This window comes from Xylocopa sonorina, chromosome 6 (genome assembly GCF_050948175.1).
Source record: "Xylocopa sonorina isolate GNS202 chromosome 6, iyXylSono1_principal, whole genome shotgun sequence".
Classification (NCBI taxonomy): Eukaryota; Metazoa; Arthropoda; class Insecta; order Hymenoptera; family Apidae; genus Xylocopa; species Xylocopa sonorina.
In genome coordinates, this window is record NC_135198.1 from 5927740 (window position 1) to 5946805 (window position 19066).

Sequence of the window (19066 nt, forward strand, 5' to 3'; positions counted from 1 at the left end):
CAGCGTATAAAACACAGTCATTGCGTGCGGTTAGGTATAACTTGCGTACCTCGCTTTTTCGCGACTAAAAATCATCGCGATTAACATCGCGGTACACGAGCGACTTGAAGTTTCGTTCTTAACATGCTTCCAACAGCGTGATTTGCGAGGCTGTCACGGAAAAAAAAGCATATGCGCTCCTGTCAGAGATAACTGTACATTGAAAAAGGTGTACATGCGTGCCATGTGTAGCCAACATTTTATGCACCGGCAATCTTGCTTTGACATGTTCTGCTCGTAAAAACTGAAACTTTCTTGAGAACCGTTCAATGTTCTTTTAAAACGACGAACAAAAACCGGATATCGCATCGCCGTCGGATATTTAACGTAAACTGTTTCAATATGGAGAGGAGCAACGTATTTTTAATTACCATACGTTGATGTATGTCTGCATTAATGAAACAGATATACTGTACAATGATATACTGTATATTATATTGACCATAGAAGTCGTATAAATAATAAAAGAGTAATTTAATTGATTAATTATATTAACGTAATGATCGTAAAAATAACTAAGAAACTTTATTTTTCAGTGGACTTAATTTAGAAGACTTGAAAGAAATAGTATGTTGTATCTAAAAATATTAACCAATTTATGTTTATCTAAATTTTTGGCGATCAAGTCTAAAGATGCTGACATTAAAATTGAACCTGTTCCAGTAAATCTGAAAATGAGTTTCTATTTTAATGGATACGCGTACACAATGTTTATGAAATATAAAAACATATTTAATTGTAATAAATTATTCATGAACCACAGTATTCATTTGCATTTTAAAATCAAAATATTTTGTACAGCAACGAATGAATATTCATAAGAGTAGAAAGTGAAGAATGAAAAAAATGAAACCTTCAAACTGAACCAAAAAGAATAGCAATTTCTATCGATGCTGTTGCTACAGTTTTAATCGAGAAACCAACAAATAAGCGTTAACGATTAATTCTGAGACGGTTTCGCAAAATTTCTTCTCCCATCCTCGCGAAAGACAAAATCTCCACGATCGACAAACGTATTCGCTGCATTCGTGACACAAAACGTTCGAGAATGAAATCTTGAAACTGAACCAAAAAGAACAGCAATTTCTATCGATACTGTTGCTACAGTTTTAATCGAGAAACCAACAGATAAGCGTTAAGGATTAATTGTGGGACGGTTTCGACAAATTTTGTCTCCCATTCTCGCGAAAGACAAAATCTCCACGATCGACAAACGTGTTCGCTACATTCGTGACACGAAACGTTCGAGCGGATCTGAGGATGTCCGCCCTCCGGATACGCTGAGGACAATCAGCTCCACTGGGGTGCCGCTGTCTTTCGAACCGTCGAGGAAAAAGCGAAACAGGACAACGCGGTGTAAAAAGAAGCGATCGAGGTGGCGCGAAAGGAAGAACGTAGCGATGGAATTCAAGGTATTTTCTTGCGATCCCGAAACGACCACGCGGCCCATTGAACCCTTTATTTACTCGGCAGCCTTCGATAGAGGAAGTCTCTCGAGCGAGACATGAAGTGGACCGTCTTCCGTCCGATCTTTCGAAACCTCTCCCAACACTCATTTCACGCGACACATCCGTGATCGCACTTTTCCTGTGTTATACAAACGAAAATTCGAATTTGCACATGCACAGTGTATAACTGATTTAAAACGTATGTTACAGTGAAAATTAATAATTATAGTTTGCTCTATATCCATCTAGCGTTCATTAGCAGAGTCAATAGCCATTTTCAAAGACCTTGTTCTTATTACAGCTGACGTCAAGCAATGTACAATACAAAGTTTTGAAGGCAACCTAAATATATTATAGCAATCAAGGCTATTATTATGCTGGTTTCTTTTCTCTGAAAATTAAACGTGATTTCTCACGTTTTGTCCGCGAGAAACTTTTTCTGTTATACAAATGAAAATTCGAATTTGCACACGCACACTGTATAACTGATTTAAAACGTATGTCACAGCAAAAATTAATAATTATAGTTTACACTAAATAGCGTTCGTTAAAAGGGTCAATGGCCATTTTCAAGAACCTTGTTCTTATTACAGCTGACATCAAGCAATTTAGAATACAAAGTTTTGAAGGCAACCTAAATATATTATAGCAATCAAGGCTACTATTATATTGGTTTCTTTTCTCTGAAAATTGAACGTGATTTCTCACAGACAAAACATACGATGACCATTTACTGAGTGCTGAATCATTATCGTTTTCGCTGCTGCTTCTCGTTTTAATAAAGCAAGAGGTTTTTTCCCCCCTCCACAGTAGCTAATGCGATTTCTCATGCTTTGCGCTCGAAGCATAATTTGAGCCTGCAGTCGTTTCACTGAATTGTTTCTTCATTTTTCAGTGGGAGCGTAGAAACGTTTGATGCGCAGAGATCTAGTTAACGTGCCTCTGTGCTTGTCAGTTGGGCGATTTTAAGCTGCAGAGAATAATTGGATTCATTAAGGGGGCAAAGTGGTGTCCGAAAAATTGCAACATTACCTCAGCAAAGTAATTACAAGGAATGTTTATATCTACTTACGATTACGTTGATGGAAAAAATAAAAAGATTTGCGAGCAAAATATAACATAATTCTCTGTAAAATATAAAACATATCCCTGTTAACGTTTTATCTGAAAAATGAATACTCCATTTCGCATGTAACGATGTTTCGTATTATTTTCTATTAAAGAAGAATATGCGATCGTATTAAATATACTTCGAATCCTATCTACTTCATGCAGTTCCATTCGCAATGAAGCTCGTCCCTTATAAATGCAAATTAGAAAGGCTAATGACCCAGCAACACAATCCCTCTCCCTACGGCGTAACAATACAAATGAATAGAAACATTCATGCGAAAGTAGACACAAGGAATTAAAAGAAACAGATCTGAATGGATGAAATTTCAGTTAAATGAAAAACGAGATAAACGTCGAATAGCGTTCTTCTATGCGTCTCTCGTTCGTCGGGTGGGATCCGCAACTGGATGGAAAACACAGACCGCGTATTGAATGCTCCTAGAGCCATCTTTCGTCAGGAAGATTATTTCGAAATTCTCCGCGGTCTGTGAATAGCGAATATTCTGCATAAAAGGAACACTTTTATCTCTGGACGAAACATTTCAGCGGGAATTAATAAGAGATAAAAAGTGGCGAGTGGTAAGAAAACGGAGGGATCGTCGTCTGGAATTACAGCCTTTTTAATCGTGCTCGCGTATTATCTGCAATTACGTAAAATTTCTGCTAGCTTTCTCGCCGTTGGTCGTCCCGTAGTTTCTTATTTTCTACGCAATTACTTAAGGCCTCGTTTCAGGTACGAGTGCGAGTTGCAAGCTCGCAGCCGCGTTCGTTTTGCTCCCGCTTCAAACAACGATCTCATTATTTTCAATCGTGCCCGTTTCTTCCCTCCTGCGAAATGGCCCTTTATGACAGTGCTACGCGTCCGACCTTATCGCGGTTCGGAATAAGAAAACCTAGCGTCGACGTGTCGAAACGTCTTCCGTAATTCGTGATCAGGAATGCAGCTCTGCGGTTCTCAGTGATTTCTACCCTCAATAACGGTGCGAGTTTACGATTAGCTCGACTTTTACGACGATTTCTTAGCAATGACTGCGACACCAAGTGGCAGTTTTACGTATTTATGGTTAGTTTCCGCAGGAATTTCTAGATAGTCCTGATACCTGGCAAGTGAGTGTCGAATGGGACAGCAATTACAGTGAATTATTGTGATCTGTTCATAGTTAATCAATTTTCAGATTGCATGTTGACAGGGGAACCAATAATCATTATTGATTAGCAGGAAGTTTCAACTTCCAGCGTATTCAGTAGTTGTTGCAGTCATTAAATATAAAAGTTTGCAAATAATTATTGTCTACTGCTTACAAATGATCTCCTTATTTTTTTCTTCTCGCGTATGTGTAAAGATTTATCCAAAAAATGAAAAATGGTTTCAAGGTTTCAAGATTTTATTGTTGGTTTATTTTTCCATAAATGTTGCTCTCGCACTTGGTTGCTAGAAACGAGTGAAATTAATTTACGATTGTTGCTCAAGGAAACACCTGTACCATTATTCGTCTGGTTATTCCACGATGGCCACTGTACCAATATTTGTCCAAGATATAAATCGGTGTCAAATGCTTAAGATTGTATTATCTGAATGCTACAACGTTAAAACAAAGTTAATGACACATTTAGTGTTGCAATAATATTCAGTATATATGTTAAGTGTAAGGTATACACATTTTTTTCTATTTTCTCATCATAACTTAAATAAAAATATCGAAATCAATACTTTGTAATAATTTTTGTACTCTGTAAAAAAGTTAAATACCATCGGTTATAATGGTTTCTCCAGTTTCAGCGTCATAAAGATATGTAGATGAACAATACACAGGAAATAAATACAAATTATTTTTGAATTAAATTCTGCACAAATTCAATTCTTTGCTATTATTATAATTATGCATTTAATAAAATTTCATTAGCTGCATTGACACTGATTTTTAAACGTTTCCACGCGATTATAGAATTAGTTGATAGTTATGGAGTTAGGTAAAAAACAATCTTCGAAGCTAGTGAAAATGCTATTGCAATTAATTAGATGAATTATATGTACGTACCTAAACGTGTGTGCATAAGGCGAACCAAGCATTTAATTTACATGTATATATTATACTCTTAATATATTTTATGTCTTCTAAATACAGAAAAAGAGGCAAACAGAGGAATGTCATAAGTATCACTGTCGAACGTCAATTTGATATTAATCTGCACAGTAATAGAATCGCATATTCATGAGCTGAATGGGCGAAGTGCTTATCGATAGGCGCCTAAAGTTCTTCTGATTATAAAGTAACGCTCATAAAATATTTTTAATAACAATTATACCACGTATTACTTGATTGATCTATAATTTCCAGACGCGATATAGAATGTCTTGTATCCAAGTAAGATTTATTTCAACCACCCGTAACGTACTATCGACAATAATAATAATTACCGAAAATTTGATATCCGAGCGATTCCTCTTACCCATAATATATGTACTCGCGCGTTTGAACGTCAGAAATTGATCGGTATTTAGCCTTAGTAAAGCATAAAAATGCAGAAAGAATCCGGTTTTACGTTTATGGACAGTCAATTAAAGAAGGCTGCGCACTAAAGGCGCGGGCACATAACTTCTCCTCGCAGCGCTAAACTTTGATATTCAGAAAAATTTATTTGATTTCATCGCAATTAAGTAACATTATTATAGGTCATTAAATACTCGCACACTTTCGCGTATTCAATATTATGACATTAAAGGCACTGCAATTTCGGAACAAGAATAACGATGTATTGAAATTTATAATAATTATACGCTTTCGATTTGGATGATGCAAGTAGTAATCAAATCGCAAATCTTTTGCAAAAATTTTCTTCCTCAACACAAATTTAGATACGTAATTAAATACAACTAACTCATTTGTGAATAATGTTCATGAAATAAGAGACGTTTTATGCTTTCAGGCGACAGTGATAACAATAATTTGTCTCAAATCTTTACCTATATTTTAATTATCTATTTTCAATTACTGTAGATACAAATTGTAACACTGATAAGTGAGAAGTTTCAAATACAATGATATAATTATCCAAGAAACTGAAAATAATTAGGCAGGCGACTATCATCGAGTACACCAACGAGTCACCCTTTAACGTTGCATGTTCAACTCGCTGATAAAGTGAGCAGCGTTTCAAGGGGTAAAATGCACGCTAGAATATTATCTTTATGGGAAATGGCTACCGGAAGGATCAGTGATTTCTCGCTAGCCACGAGTTAATATATTAGAAACGCGATAAGAGTAACTTTTCGAATAATCAGAATAATTTCATTAAGATAGAATGTGTACGACATTTCAAATGATTCAAATGCAATAATCCTGATTGAAAGGTACATTTCAATCAGCTCCTATTACCTAAAACGTGTGATAAGACAAATTCCATTATTTTCTGAAAAAAAAATCTGATGGTTTCAAAACAAGCATTCTCCCCATTTTTAAAGCGCCCCAAAAGAAGACGCGCGTCTCATACCCACGCATATGCGTGCCAAAACATCCAAGTAACATCCCAATACGTTACAAATATCCAAGTAACCGCAAGTTAGATGAACACAGATTTCGCAAACTCCCCCCAAAAAAAGTCTAGAAACAGAGTTCAGTTCGCATTTTTACAGTATCGAGCCACTATACGGTGAAACAATATCAGCTAGCGGGTGCACACGGCAATCCTGGCCACTGTTCCCTCGGAATGAGGTTGACCTTGGCATTCTCGTACAGATAATAGCGTACTACTAGTTGGTGGTTGCGTACACTCCCCTCTTTTCGACGTGGTACCCTCATTTCGCTTCTTGCCAGCCTCACCCCGTGGCTACGTCCACGTCTACCGAGAAATGGAATAAATCGAGTGGCCAGAGGCTCTGGTTGGCTCTCGACTCGTGACGATCATCACGAGTTTTCCCGTCGAGACCAAGCACGCGGGTAGAACACGCTCGTTGAAAGAGGCGGGTGGTTTGATCGACGATGAACGATTCCAGCGAACGTAAGCAGCACCTACGAGAACGGTCCCCACTGTCGCGGACAATAGTCGGAGAAATGACTAACAGCCGGCTTTAATTTTCTCTTATTCGAGAGTTTGGAATCTCAGCTTAAGCGGCGACGACTCGACTCGAGAAAAACGAGTGGGGGATTAAGACGCGGAAATCGTTGGATGCTCGCTGTTGAGGAAGCATGAATTTTTATGCCGCCTTCGAATACTTAACGCGCGAGGTTTGTCGAGTTGGGGCGTTCTATCTGAACGAAGCTTCGTTTTTGAGACAATTAAGTGAAGTGAATGATCGATTAACAGAATAGCAGAGCTGAAAATTCCTATATTTTTCGAGAAATACCTTCTGTTTGTGTTTAGCTTTGTTCTGTGTTGATTTCTTGTTTCCATGTTTTCCAAAGACTGATGAAGGTTTGATAAAATTAGATAAATTATCATTTAATCTTTCCAACGAAAACGTCAGTAAAACTAGATAGAAAGATCAGTAAAACAGTAGATAGGAGAATCAGTAAAACTAGATGGTAGCGTACAAAGATTTTCGCTGGCAATTACTCCTAATAGAAAGAAGAAAAGAAGAAACATCGGAAGTGTGTTGGTCGCGAGCTTGAGAACAGTTAAATACACTGGGACAGCTGAAAAATTCCCGCTAAATGGAGATTTAAGGATAAGGTTAAAAGTGTGGATCGATAAGGCATCCCTGCTGTTGAGAACGTTAGCGGGAAGAGAGTGGATCGCCGCGACGACTTGCAAAGCGCGAAGTCGCGTGGAGGCGTGCGACTATGCACGGTATGTAGCCGCAGATTTCTTTTTTTTTCTACCTTTTTATTACCCCCACCCGTGTCTCCCTTCCATCAGCCATGACAAAGAAAAGCAGCACGTCGAGGGTGCCCCCAACAAAAAGTAACATCCTCATCCTTGCTCGCGAATTCAACTGCTGACGCAAGCTCACGGTGGTTGGCTAGGTTTAGCCCTTCGCGTCTATACTTGTTTATTCAAGATTTGTCAGACGTCGAGACTGAGACAGATTTTTTTAGAATTATTTCATTTGTTCGCGTATAACTTCGTCTAAGTGAAAATAATTCAATTGTATTCGACGATGAATTTAAGAACTTGATCGAATTTACTTAGTGTAAGAATAACTTTTGAAAAATTTAGTGCAATTTTGAGCACTTCGAACAGCTTGTACTAATTTTTTGTAACTCTATTTTATGTTATACGTATTAAAAATATGAGTTTTATATGTAATCTAAGAATCAGATTTTAATTCAGATTATTCGCAATAGTTTTTAGTAATATATTGTAAATATTGTAGTAAAATAAAATAATTATAATGATAATATATTTCACCATCAGATCGTTCAATCGATCTGGAAATATTCCAAAGTTCGTATTCTGCGTATACAATTTATGTTGATCTCATTTAGATTAGAATATAAATTACCATTTTTACAATATTAATAACTAAATTCATTTATACGAACAGGAGATACGCTATAACTTGACACGTATTAATATTCATAACGCAATTGCGATAAAAATTGTCCACTAACGCCTCATAAATTTTTCATGGTCACCATTCCATGAATTTCAAAAACCAGTGAAAATTAAGTACATTTTTGTTGGATGCTAATTTACCGTCACGATTTAATATGCATAGCAACTTGAATTGCACAACGGAAAACTCGAACTAATTTTCATTAAGGTATCATTTACTGGCGCTATTCTAACATGTATTGAATTGTTTGAAGAGTCCATATTGGATATTTATTTGTAAATACCAAAATAATTTTGTTATACACTTGATGTGATTAAAAAACGATTGTACATTATGAACGTCTACCAAACAATCAAATATTTCATTCTCTATTATGTCGAGTAAATGCAATGAGTGAGGAGAAATTAAGTTCCATCTTCAACAGAGAAACTGCTGATTCTATTTTATTGTTCACTCATTTGTATACGAAATCTATTTAATGGCATAGAATTAATTAAAACAGTGAGCCTACAATAATTATTTGCAGAAATTTTATCATCACGAACACGAAAAGTTTTCGTAAAAGAAAACCTGGAGCTTTTCTACTCAGTCAGAAGCGAAAAATCAGACAGCCTGAAAAAATATAACTTATACATTTCTCAATATTCAAACTCCCATACTAACACATTTTTAATTTATTGCAACTCTCAAAAATCGTTCACCTCGAACATTGCAACTTAATTTTATAATTCTATCACCTATCATATATTTTCAATACATCCAACATCCATTGTTAATTTTGTCGTATATATTATACATTTATTCGTTGATTACTAATCTAAAATAACTAGTAATCGATAACGAGAACGTCAACAGCAATAACGATATTATTATTCATAACACTTATAGTAATAGCAATGTTTGCTAATTGTAAATTCACACGGGCAGCAGCGTACGGTAATTTTCGTTGGCTGTAATAAAATCAAGTGGGGGGAACAGGAAATCGTTAACAATTTCACGTCGAAAACTTCGTTGAATCTTAAAGCGTGATCTGCATACGCGATCGAACGAAACATTATCTTTGAATCTCCCTCCTGTTCACCAAGACACGGAGTGGCGGTATCGGATGATTTATTCGAACGTTAGAACCGCACTTCGAGATTACGCGGAAATCACGCCGAGCAGAACGTCAGAGTCGAACCTCTCGTACATTAAATTAGACAGAGTTGACGATTAACTCGAGAGATCGTTTAACGAACTCTTACTTCCCGCGTGCCCAACTCTTACCACCTCGCAACTGTACATCCTGTTTTCCCTGGCAACTGTGCTAATTCAATTTGAGAGCAACCTCACACGCGTTCCTAGCTCAACGTAACGTGTATACGAGAAAAATTGGGTATCTCGAGGAAGAAAACCTCGAACCACGCGCGTTCTTCCGCTACAAGCCTCAAAATCTTGGAAGTCTGTAATTACGCGACGTTTTCGCTGGTATAATTCGAAAGGCAACAAATTAAATGGTCATTGGTATTTTAATCCCTTTTGGCTGGTACACTGAAACCTGTTTCTGTATGGGAGATAGGGATCGCATAAAGGAAATCGCATTAAAAAAATATCCTGGAAGTTCGTAAGTAGCCATAAAATGTATTGTTTGCAATACATTAAAAAAAAAAACGTTATTTTATGTGGTAAGTAAGGACCACAGTATCACAAGCACAAATTTTCCAAGTACGTGTATATGTTAATTGGTATTAACTAGAGACAGTACATTAGAAATGTAGCGAGTAGTTTAATAAATTCTTTCGATTTTCTTTTCTTTCTAATCAAAATTTAACAGAAACTATTTCACGCATGTAGAGAAATAATTACCCTTTGCGATAGCTTGTTACTGAAATCCTTCTTTTCACAAAAGCAAAGTACTCGCGTTTACTTTCACGCGAGATTAACAAAATCAGAAGCGCACCGCCTTACGCAGACTTTTAAATAGAAAACCTATATTTCACCTCTCAGACTTTCGACAACATTACCAAAGGAAAACTGAATTATTTCCATAAATCCACAACTATATTACCCGCTGTCCTAGTAAAATATAAATAGCTTTAGAAAGTTCAAGTGCGAAAAAATGCGCTCGTTTACGGTGCCCGGCTGTAACGGTCGAGCTAAGTACCACACAGATATATGTACCCATTGAAAAGTCAGGTCATCAATAAAAGAAGCTCCCACGTCCGCACCACGTCTGTTACACACAATTTTTCAATTACCAAACGCATTCACACCGTCAATTGCGAAACGCTGTTAAACATACGATCACCTGCTTTCAATATACCTACAATTACGCGATCTAGCGATACAACGGTACCTCGCGCTACATATATACCCACACAACGATCATTATCCCCAAGTTGCTCTGAAACATCATAACCTCGAGATAAACTCCACACAAATGACAATCAACATCCTCGCGTGTCTCGATCGAAAGAAGCAACAACCCAGCGCCACCCTCTTCGAAACCACCACAACTTTGACAGAGCGAAGGAATGGAAAAATCGAGCCTCGATCGAAAGTCTTAGGCCTCCTCCTCACCCTCTTCGCACAAATGACGATCAACATCCTCGCGTTTCTCGATCAGAAGAAGCAACAACCCAGCGCCACCCTCTTCCAAACCACCACAACTGCAACAGAAAGAAGGGATGGAAAAATCGATCCTCGATCGAAAGCCTCGAGCCTCCTCCTCGCCCCTCGCGTCGATCGATCCTGCTCGATGACGTCGAGGGATGTCGACGTGCACGAGGCAGAGGGCATCAAGAGTAACGTTCCAGGTCTGACACGAGTCCAGCGATCGTGCCGGCAGGAGGTCAAAGAACGCGAATCGCGAACTCATGCGATCGCCGCGTTGCGCGGCCTCCTCTTCCCGAGAATGGCCCTCGAGAGCTCTACCAGCGAGCGCTGGACAAGGAGGGCGGCCAGATGCGAGCAACGACGAGGAAGGAGATAGCTGGCATTCGCCAGCTGCCGTTAAACGTGTTCAATGCCGCAGTTGGAGCAAGAAAGCGGTCGGAGAGAAGAGAAGAGGTCGGTCGGTCGGTCGCTCGCTCGCTCGCGTCCGCTCGTTTCTCGCTCGATGGTGGGGATAGAGCCGTGTGGGCTGCCGCTGGTGCTACTCCTGCTTCGGGTTCCTCTTTCGACTTCAGTCACTCTCTATACGGACCGGGAGATATTACCATTGCTGGCCCGCTGGCATGCTTTAGGCGGCTCTCTCGAAGGGAGCACCACCTGGATTGGCCTCTGTCAGGTACGACCGAAACAGTGACGTTCGAGGGAGGGGCACGAAGATCGTCGCTCCTGACAGCCCTTTCCGTTGATAGCTAAAGAAACAGAGTACGCGAAGAGTCGTCTGGTGAACAGAGTTCTGGCCTTAGAAACGGATGCGAGGTTTCTCTAGATAGATCGAAATAATGTGGCGCTTTGAATATCCTCTGCTCCAGTGCTGGGAACTTCTTCGCTCGAGTTACGTTTACCTTGCTGGAGAACGGCTCTATTCTTATAATAACTGGGAATTTTAGTGGAGAACCGACGTGTCGCTGCGTAACGTCACACGGAATGTCACCGCCTGGAGATCGTCTCTGCGCACGGAAATCTAGGTGCGTTTGCATCGCCGCGGCGTCGTAACGGGGCCGTATCCGGTAGTGTTTCTTCAGGCAAAAAGAGAAAATGTGCAGAACCGCCGGGGAAGTTGGTATCGCCAGCCGCGAGGAGCCGGTCAATCGCGGCTAGAGCGAGGTGAAACGTGGTATTCGCGAGTAGGATGACGCGCCATTGCGAATACTGTTCCACGCAACAGGTGTCGTTATCATTGGTGTTGTTCGAGCAACGTAATGGAGGCCGTTCTGGAAGTTGACTCGAAATAACCGTGGTCCCCCTGCGAGGCTGAGGTGACTTCGAGGCAAGCCGCGAGGATAAAACGGAAGCGAGGGAAAAAACGGAAAAGGCTGGCCAGGGAAGAAGAGTAAGAACGAAAGACGGGAACTTAACGCGCTGGTGGTAAATGGAAGTATGGTTGACAGTCGCCCAGGACGAAGCGAAAGGCAGCTTCGAACTCGTTAACCGGTTTCCGCGGATCGGCATGCAGAACGACACTCGGTGAAGACTACGTACGCCACAAAGTGGAGCCCTGGATGTTCCGTGCGTGTCTCACGCGTAAAGCGATCGGACCGGTCTGCTGGATCAGAGACGGATGATCACCTGCCAACGATAGTATACCTCGCAGCGGTACAAGGTGGTACTGGATCATTTTCCAACCCAGCGTGCCCAAAGAGCGCCGTGAAACGGTGCTTTTATTATCCCAGTGAATTAGTCGAATATTTCGAGTGAAAGTTGACCCAGCTACGAAAACAGTCTCGTTCGGCTCACGAAAAAAAGAAAGATGTTTGTGTAACAACGACTCGTTTAAATAGAAGACAGTGGCGTGCGTATCGCTGGAGAGACTGTTGTTTTAGTAATACGGACACGAGCATCGTCGAAGACGTCGACTCGAGCAGGAAACACGCGTGTCAATCACTGAGACGTGCCTCTCTCTCACGGTTTCTGGGCGATATTTTTATTCATGCGCGATTCAGAGTCCTGAGAAGGTTTTTCTTGGCTACAGGACGATGCGATCGAGAAGCATCGGTTCGTTCCTCAAGTGTTCCGTGGAATGTTGTGCATCGAGAGACGCCAGTCCACGATAAGCCTCGACGAGGTGATTTCTTTGTAAAGTGTGCCTGTTCGCTGATAAGTGAATGAAGGTTTCACTGGGTGACGTCGAGTGGATTACAGTAGTGCTGGTATACGGATAGCAGGCGAATTAGAAAGTGTGCTAGGTAGTGTGTGAACAAGTGCACGCCGATTAAATCAGCGAGCAGAACCGCGGAAAATTCACGCGGCTATGTAAACGACTGAGATCGACGAAGCATGGAGGATCGCGTCGAATGAGATTCACTTTGCGATAATATTTCAGTGGCGGAGTTGCTTGTTGGGTAAAATGACAAATCTCTCGAGGAAAAGTGACGAGAAATGACGTGCGAATTATGCGTTTACCATTTGGTCGTGTAACGTGTTCGACTCGTACAGCGATCGAGGAGAACGCGTGTATCCGTTGCGATTGAGCGAAGGTCGTCGATTAACCGGAAAAATTGGCAAACTCTGGCGGAAATCGCAAACCGTGCGCTTCGAATCGAGTTGGAGGACGAAGAAGTGCAACGGTCGCCGTGGCATGAGGAGGTTCACACGCAGGCGCAAAACCCTGGCCGCATTCTCTGCGATTATGGGACGCCTTGGTAAAAGCTCGCAGAGCACGACGAAGCCCATCTTCAGGGTACAGTATCGCAAACTTGAAGACGAGTACTCGCAACAACAGGATCAACTAAAGTTTATGCCCGCATTACCTGACTACATGTCGTACTGCTGTTGCCGATGTGGTCACACTCAAAAACTCGAAGTAAGTCCCAACGTATTCCTAAATCGAGTGCGCGCGTATCTCACGTTTCCTCGTGTCGCGTGAAAAGCTACAACTGACAGGAAAAAATAGATAAGGAACACCTTAAGCCCTTTGCATTCGAAAGAAAAAGTAACGGAATAAATCAACTTCTTACGATTTCTCTTTAAAACTGATTTACATCGTGGAACCATTGTGGAGCCCTTGAAGAAAAATCATAAATGGCTCCATTTTGGAGCCTTCCAGTGCAAGAGGTTAACAATTTCGACGATATTTCCATTTGAATCTCTTAAAAGTCATTAAACCCCTGTCACAAAGATTCGATATAGGAAACAACCAATCGTTTTACTCCAATTTGATTAGTATTAAGTTGACGATAAGTTGAATGGAATAACAGGGTCCGCGCGACGCTCGATCCCACCGAGACACTCGATAGTATCGTTACCAGCTATTCTTCAGGAACAGAAAGAGCAGGCAGTGTCTCTGTACGCAAGTCAACTTTCACGGGAGTCGACGACGACGGTTGCGTCATTAAAATGATCCCTAGGCACCGTGGCATCGGCTTATCTTTTATCTCCCGTTCTTTTCGTCCTGTTCTGTGTGTGCTCGCTCGTTCTGTACTCAACTGCAAATCATTGGTAGCATCTTACCGTATTAACCGATCGCGATTATATTGCAGTACCGTAACGTGACCCCAAACATACCGGTGCATAGCGATGGGCCAAGATTATGGAAAGAAAAAATCGTTATTGTCTCGTCGAAAAGACGGAAACCAAAAGAGACTTGAATCTTTATATATTGACCAGTTTTTACACTATTTTCTGTAACGTAACTCCAAACATACCGGTGCATAGCGATGGACAAAGATTATGAAAAGAAAAAATCGTTACTGTCTCGTCGAAAAGACGGAAACCAAAAGAGACCTGAATCTTTATATATTGAACAGTTTTCACATTATTTTCTACTCGTTTAATTAGATTATATATTATAGTTGGCGCGTTAAAATAGATCCAGTATCAGTATTAACTCCAAAATGAACTGGATAAGCCGAGTATGGTCGTAGGGAAAGGTTAGCGGGGAATCAGAGAAACTATAGATCGTCTCGAAGACGTACGATTCAACGTAGCAAGAAGGTGCCGTGGAAAAAGTTCGAATTCCGAGAACACAGGCAAGTCGAATGAATAATATCTACACGGGGCGAGGAATTTGTTACACGGGGAAGAAGATCGTGCGAGATTGCCAGCTGAAAAATTACTATCCGTCTAAATGATGCCTAAAAGGGGCAATATATTAGAGCCACTTCGAAACGACACGCGTGATAAGCGATCTATAGGGCGGCTCGGACATTCTGGGCGTACCGTTAAAACGATCGTGCTCGATCTCGATATCGTTCAATGAACGTATTGTTTAACGAGCGCCCGATGGATTCTGTAAACTTTCGAACGCGATCATCGTCCTGGATGAACGGGAACAGACGCCAGTTACGCTCGCCATTCCCACGATGATGTACTGTTCCGTTGTTCGAATTGACGGCAGCTAATTTTCTGCGGCTACTGTAATGCCTCGCCCTCGTCATATCTCGAACGACGACGCTCGAGCGATTTATCGAGCTGATCGACGCGGGGAAAAACGCGAGGAATATCTATCGCGAGACTCGCGATTAGCCGCGGAGTCCTACGCGGAGTTTGCCGATCTAGGAGAGTCACCGATCGTTCGAATGCATGCAGAAGCCTTCGAGCAGCCTAACCTTAGCGATATTACCGTCGAGCAGAGGCGGGAGAGAGAAAGAGAAAGTGAACGAGGAAAGAGAAAGAGAGGAGGCGATATAAGCCGTGGGATCGGACGGGCACATTCCTCAGGACCGTACTTATAGCTACTACTCGTGGCATCGGATACCTCGTGCCTGCTGTCTCTTGTCTCTTTACCAGCCGAGTCTCTGCATAAGTCTTCTTCGCGTTTCTTTCGGTTCGTCGTTGCTTTTAATGTATCGTTTAAAATAGAAGACGCGCTCGACGAGACTGGATCGCATGGCAACAATTTGTAGGTGCACTCGTGGCTTTCTTTCTGTATCTGCGTTATTAAGAAATCGACCAAGAGCGATGCTAGAGTTGTAACGAAGGGCGTTGTATCGTTTTACGATTGCTTCGACGCACTGTGCGATTATTATTGAAGATTTCTATTTGTTAATCTTTGCACGTGGAATGCGATATTAGAGTATGTATCGAATTGTGTAACACCTTGACGATCAGTCTGAATTGAATGATGGATGACAATAGGAAATTTGTTTGATCAGTCGATTCTTGAGGAGTTTGATGAACTTTTCAAACTTAAAGGATAAAATTGTTATCTTTTTTAGCAAGTTTAGTCTATAGCCGTCATTTTTGTCTATAATCCCAAGCATTAGATGTCTATAGCCATTTACGTCAGCCTATTGACCGTTTCTTCTGCTCAGTGCATAAAAATACTAACTACTTAATGAGAATTGCCAAATTGACAGCTGATCACGTATAAGAACGGTATGACAACAATAACGCAAGATTTGCTATCGATTAATAAAAAAAAAACAGCGGCATCGCGCTGCTTGGAACTTTGAGACATAAAAATTCAAAAACGCCATCGCGTTGCACGGCGCTTTTCAATTGGATTTCTCCAAAAATCCGTGGCACTTAAACGGTTGAAGGGGAATAAATAGTAACGCTTAACATACTTCTTTAGAATATCTACGAAGGGATTACTATAATTCGAAGGCATGTCTGCGCGCATCGCTCGAGGATGAAAGGAAACTAAGCAGGGACGAGCAATGTTGTTGAAACACTTATCACGGCCTTCTACATAAATCGTTTTCAATCCCTCTTTTTTGGGGTTTACCCTTTAAAATCATGCTCAACCCCAGACGCATTTATCGTGATGCATTCGCTCCACTTCCTCCCCGTGACACTTGGTCTGCTCCGTTCCCACACTACAACCAGCACAATTTAGATAAACCACTGTGGTGGAAAGATTAAAAGGTTAACCGAGAAAGTAGGGTACGTTAATTGCCGCCAGTTGAACCACGACCTTACCAGAAGCCACAAACATGTCGGGGACGGGACTTGAGGACCTTCTCGAAACGGAGCAATCTTGGAAAAAATGTAACGCGTACACTGCTTTTGACACTCGAACTTCACCATTTGGAGGGGCACTAGTTCGAGCACAGCAACTCTTGCACAGTAGCAAAGGAATTGACGAAGAAGAGAAGCTTAACGAGTGAACTGTGGTGTTTAGAATGTGTTTTACTTTGGAAAGGAATAAAGAAATTAGAAAATTGTCGAAAATGGACATTTAACAGAAAGAAGTGTTCGTACAAAAATACGTAACAAAACAGCTACCGTGCACAGTTGTTTCCCACTGCTTTTGACGCTCGAATTTCATTTGGAGGGGCATTAGTTTGAGCACAGCAACTCTTGCACAGTAGCAAAGGAATTGACGAAGAGGAGAAGCCTAACGAATGAACTGTGGCGTTTAGAATGTGTTTTATTTTGGAAAGGAATAGAGAAATTAGAAAATTGTGGAAGATGGATATTCAGTTGCTTCTCAGACAAGCGAACAAAGCTGGTCTCGCGCGAAACAAACTTCGCTCCAGCGGACCAACTGAGCTAACAGCAGAAGTGCACTCGTTACAAAATAATTTTGCAGCATTACGCAGAGAATTCTTTCAGTGTCAATCTTATCTGACTCCGCTCGCACGATTACGTAACGACGATGATTCGATGAAATGTTAGTAGGTCTCTTCGCAGGTTGGATCGCCGCTTCACCCTGAAGAGCGAGCGAGGGAGATAGTAAATCAAACTCTGACAGATTCTTCTACTCCTATTTCCATTCACGTGAGAACGTATAATCGATGCCTCGTGTAAAGAACGATGCCCTTAATTTCCACGTTGCTCAAGCGGCACTGAACAGGGCGAGCATTGCGGAATATTCTAATAAGCTGAGAGGAAACTGCACGCTGCAAGCCGTCGATGACGTTCGAACGTTTCGCCCTCGCACATTTCGTAACCCAAGTGTTCATGTGGGACAGTGGTTCTCAAGCTGTTTAAAAAAACGAGCTCTCTCGAAAATTTCGTGGCACAATTATTCTTAAAGCGGTTTGAATACTTAGAAAAAGAAATAAAAGGAACAGTGCACGATTAGATGTTAACAATTTTATTCTTGATTGTTCCTAATTCGATGAATGAAACTGTTTGAATATTGCTGACCTTCTACTTTATGAAAACGAGGATTAGAGATATTAAACCAAATTTTGGTTAATTTCTCTATAAAATAATTGTTAACATAGAGACTCATATTAATTTCGTTAAAAACCACCCTGTCAAGTTTTAATATTTTCATTGCGAACATCAGCATTCGCTTTTCCATTGCACAGCAAACAATCAACTCGATTTATATCGAACCATTACTGGCTATCTCTTCGATAACATACAGTCAGTCACAAAAATATACGTATACCTAAAGTATTAAATATTTCATTTAAAAACAGAAGCAAAGATTTTGTTTTTTTGCGATTTTAATATAGTTTCAAAAGGAGAATTGTATTATCCTTTCAAACATGTCTTATCCTTCGTCAATACGACGTTTGTGGCAGGAAATTGAGTATTTATTGAATATGTCATTGGCAAACACAAGTACGTAAATTAATCGAATGGTAATTTGCAACCACCCGTTAGTTGAATTTCAGAAATGAATGGAAACAGCGTGAAGCATAGGATTTTAATCATTTCTACCCACTTCTACCGTTAGATAATCAACCGCTTATTGGAATTGAATTACTGCGCCATCCTAACGATAAGTCTTATTTAACCGCTTCGTTTGAAAACATCATATTCATCGCCAGGCTGATTGTTACCCCATCCATTATCTTTCAATCATCTTTCATGAAATCTGACTTACACCTCCACCTTCAGCTCCACCATTGAGAAGTATTAGGACACTTGTTCGACTGTAATACATGGACCTTGTATTAGAGAACATAGCTGAACGATAATTTAGTAAAGGTTTTATTAATGACAATAATCGTTATTGCTTGCAAAACGGTGAAACTGAATTCAAAAATTATAGAACGATTTTTACTCCTAGTTTAGAGACTCCTAACTTAAGCACGTATATCCTTAAAGATACGCAAATATTTCCATGATACATCGAAAGTACACGAAAAAATTGATTCTGTAGATATTACAGTTACAACAAATTTAAGATAATAGCAATTACATGAATTACAAGTATTTTTCTTGCATTTTGAGGGTGCAAATTGTCCGCCAGACTGTGTACAAGTCAAAAAGGTTGGAAATTACTAAAGAAAACGTTTAAATTAAAGAAGAAAACGTCATAAATTCCCGTTGTCTATGCAAATATCTACCACAACAGTGATAAAAAAATTAACAATTGACTCTTAGACTCGTAGTAAATCGCATTTCCATATAACACATATTTAACTTCTCAGAATCTATCCAGTTTAACTAACAAACGAAATAATATTCCTAAAAC

General features: G+C 40.4%; 1 protein-coding gene across 6 annotated transcripts in view; it reads left to right on the forward strand.

Moving 5' to 3' along the window:
* The window catches only part of LOC143424536 (EGFR adapter protein), a 261708-nt gene that overhangs the window by 208226 nt on the left and 34416 nt on the right, over positions 1 to 19066 (forward strand). The window contains exon 1 of one of the 6 annotated variants that reach the window (XM_076896669.1): positions 13177 to 13549. The exons of the other annotated variants lie outside the window; for them this stretch is intronic. Within the exon in view, the coding sequence (XP_076752784.1) occupies positions 13325 to 13549 (225 nt within the window). The 5' untranslated portion in view covers positions 13177 to 13324. Of the gene's footprint in view, positions 1 to 13176; positions 13550 to 19066 lie in introns of those variants that run through there. 6 annotated transcript variants of the gene reach the window in all.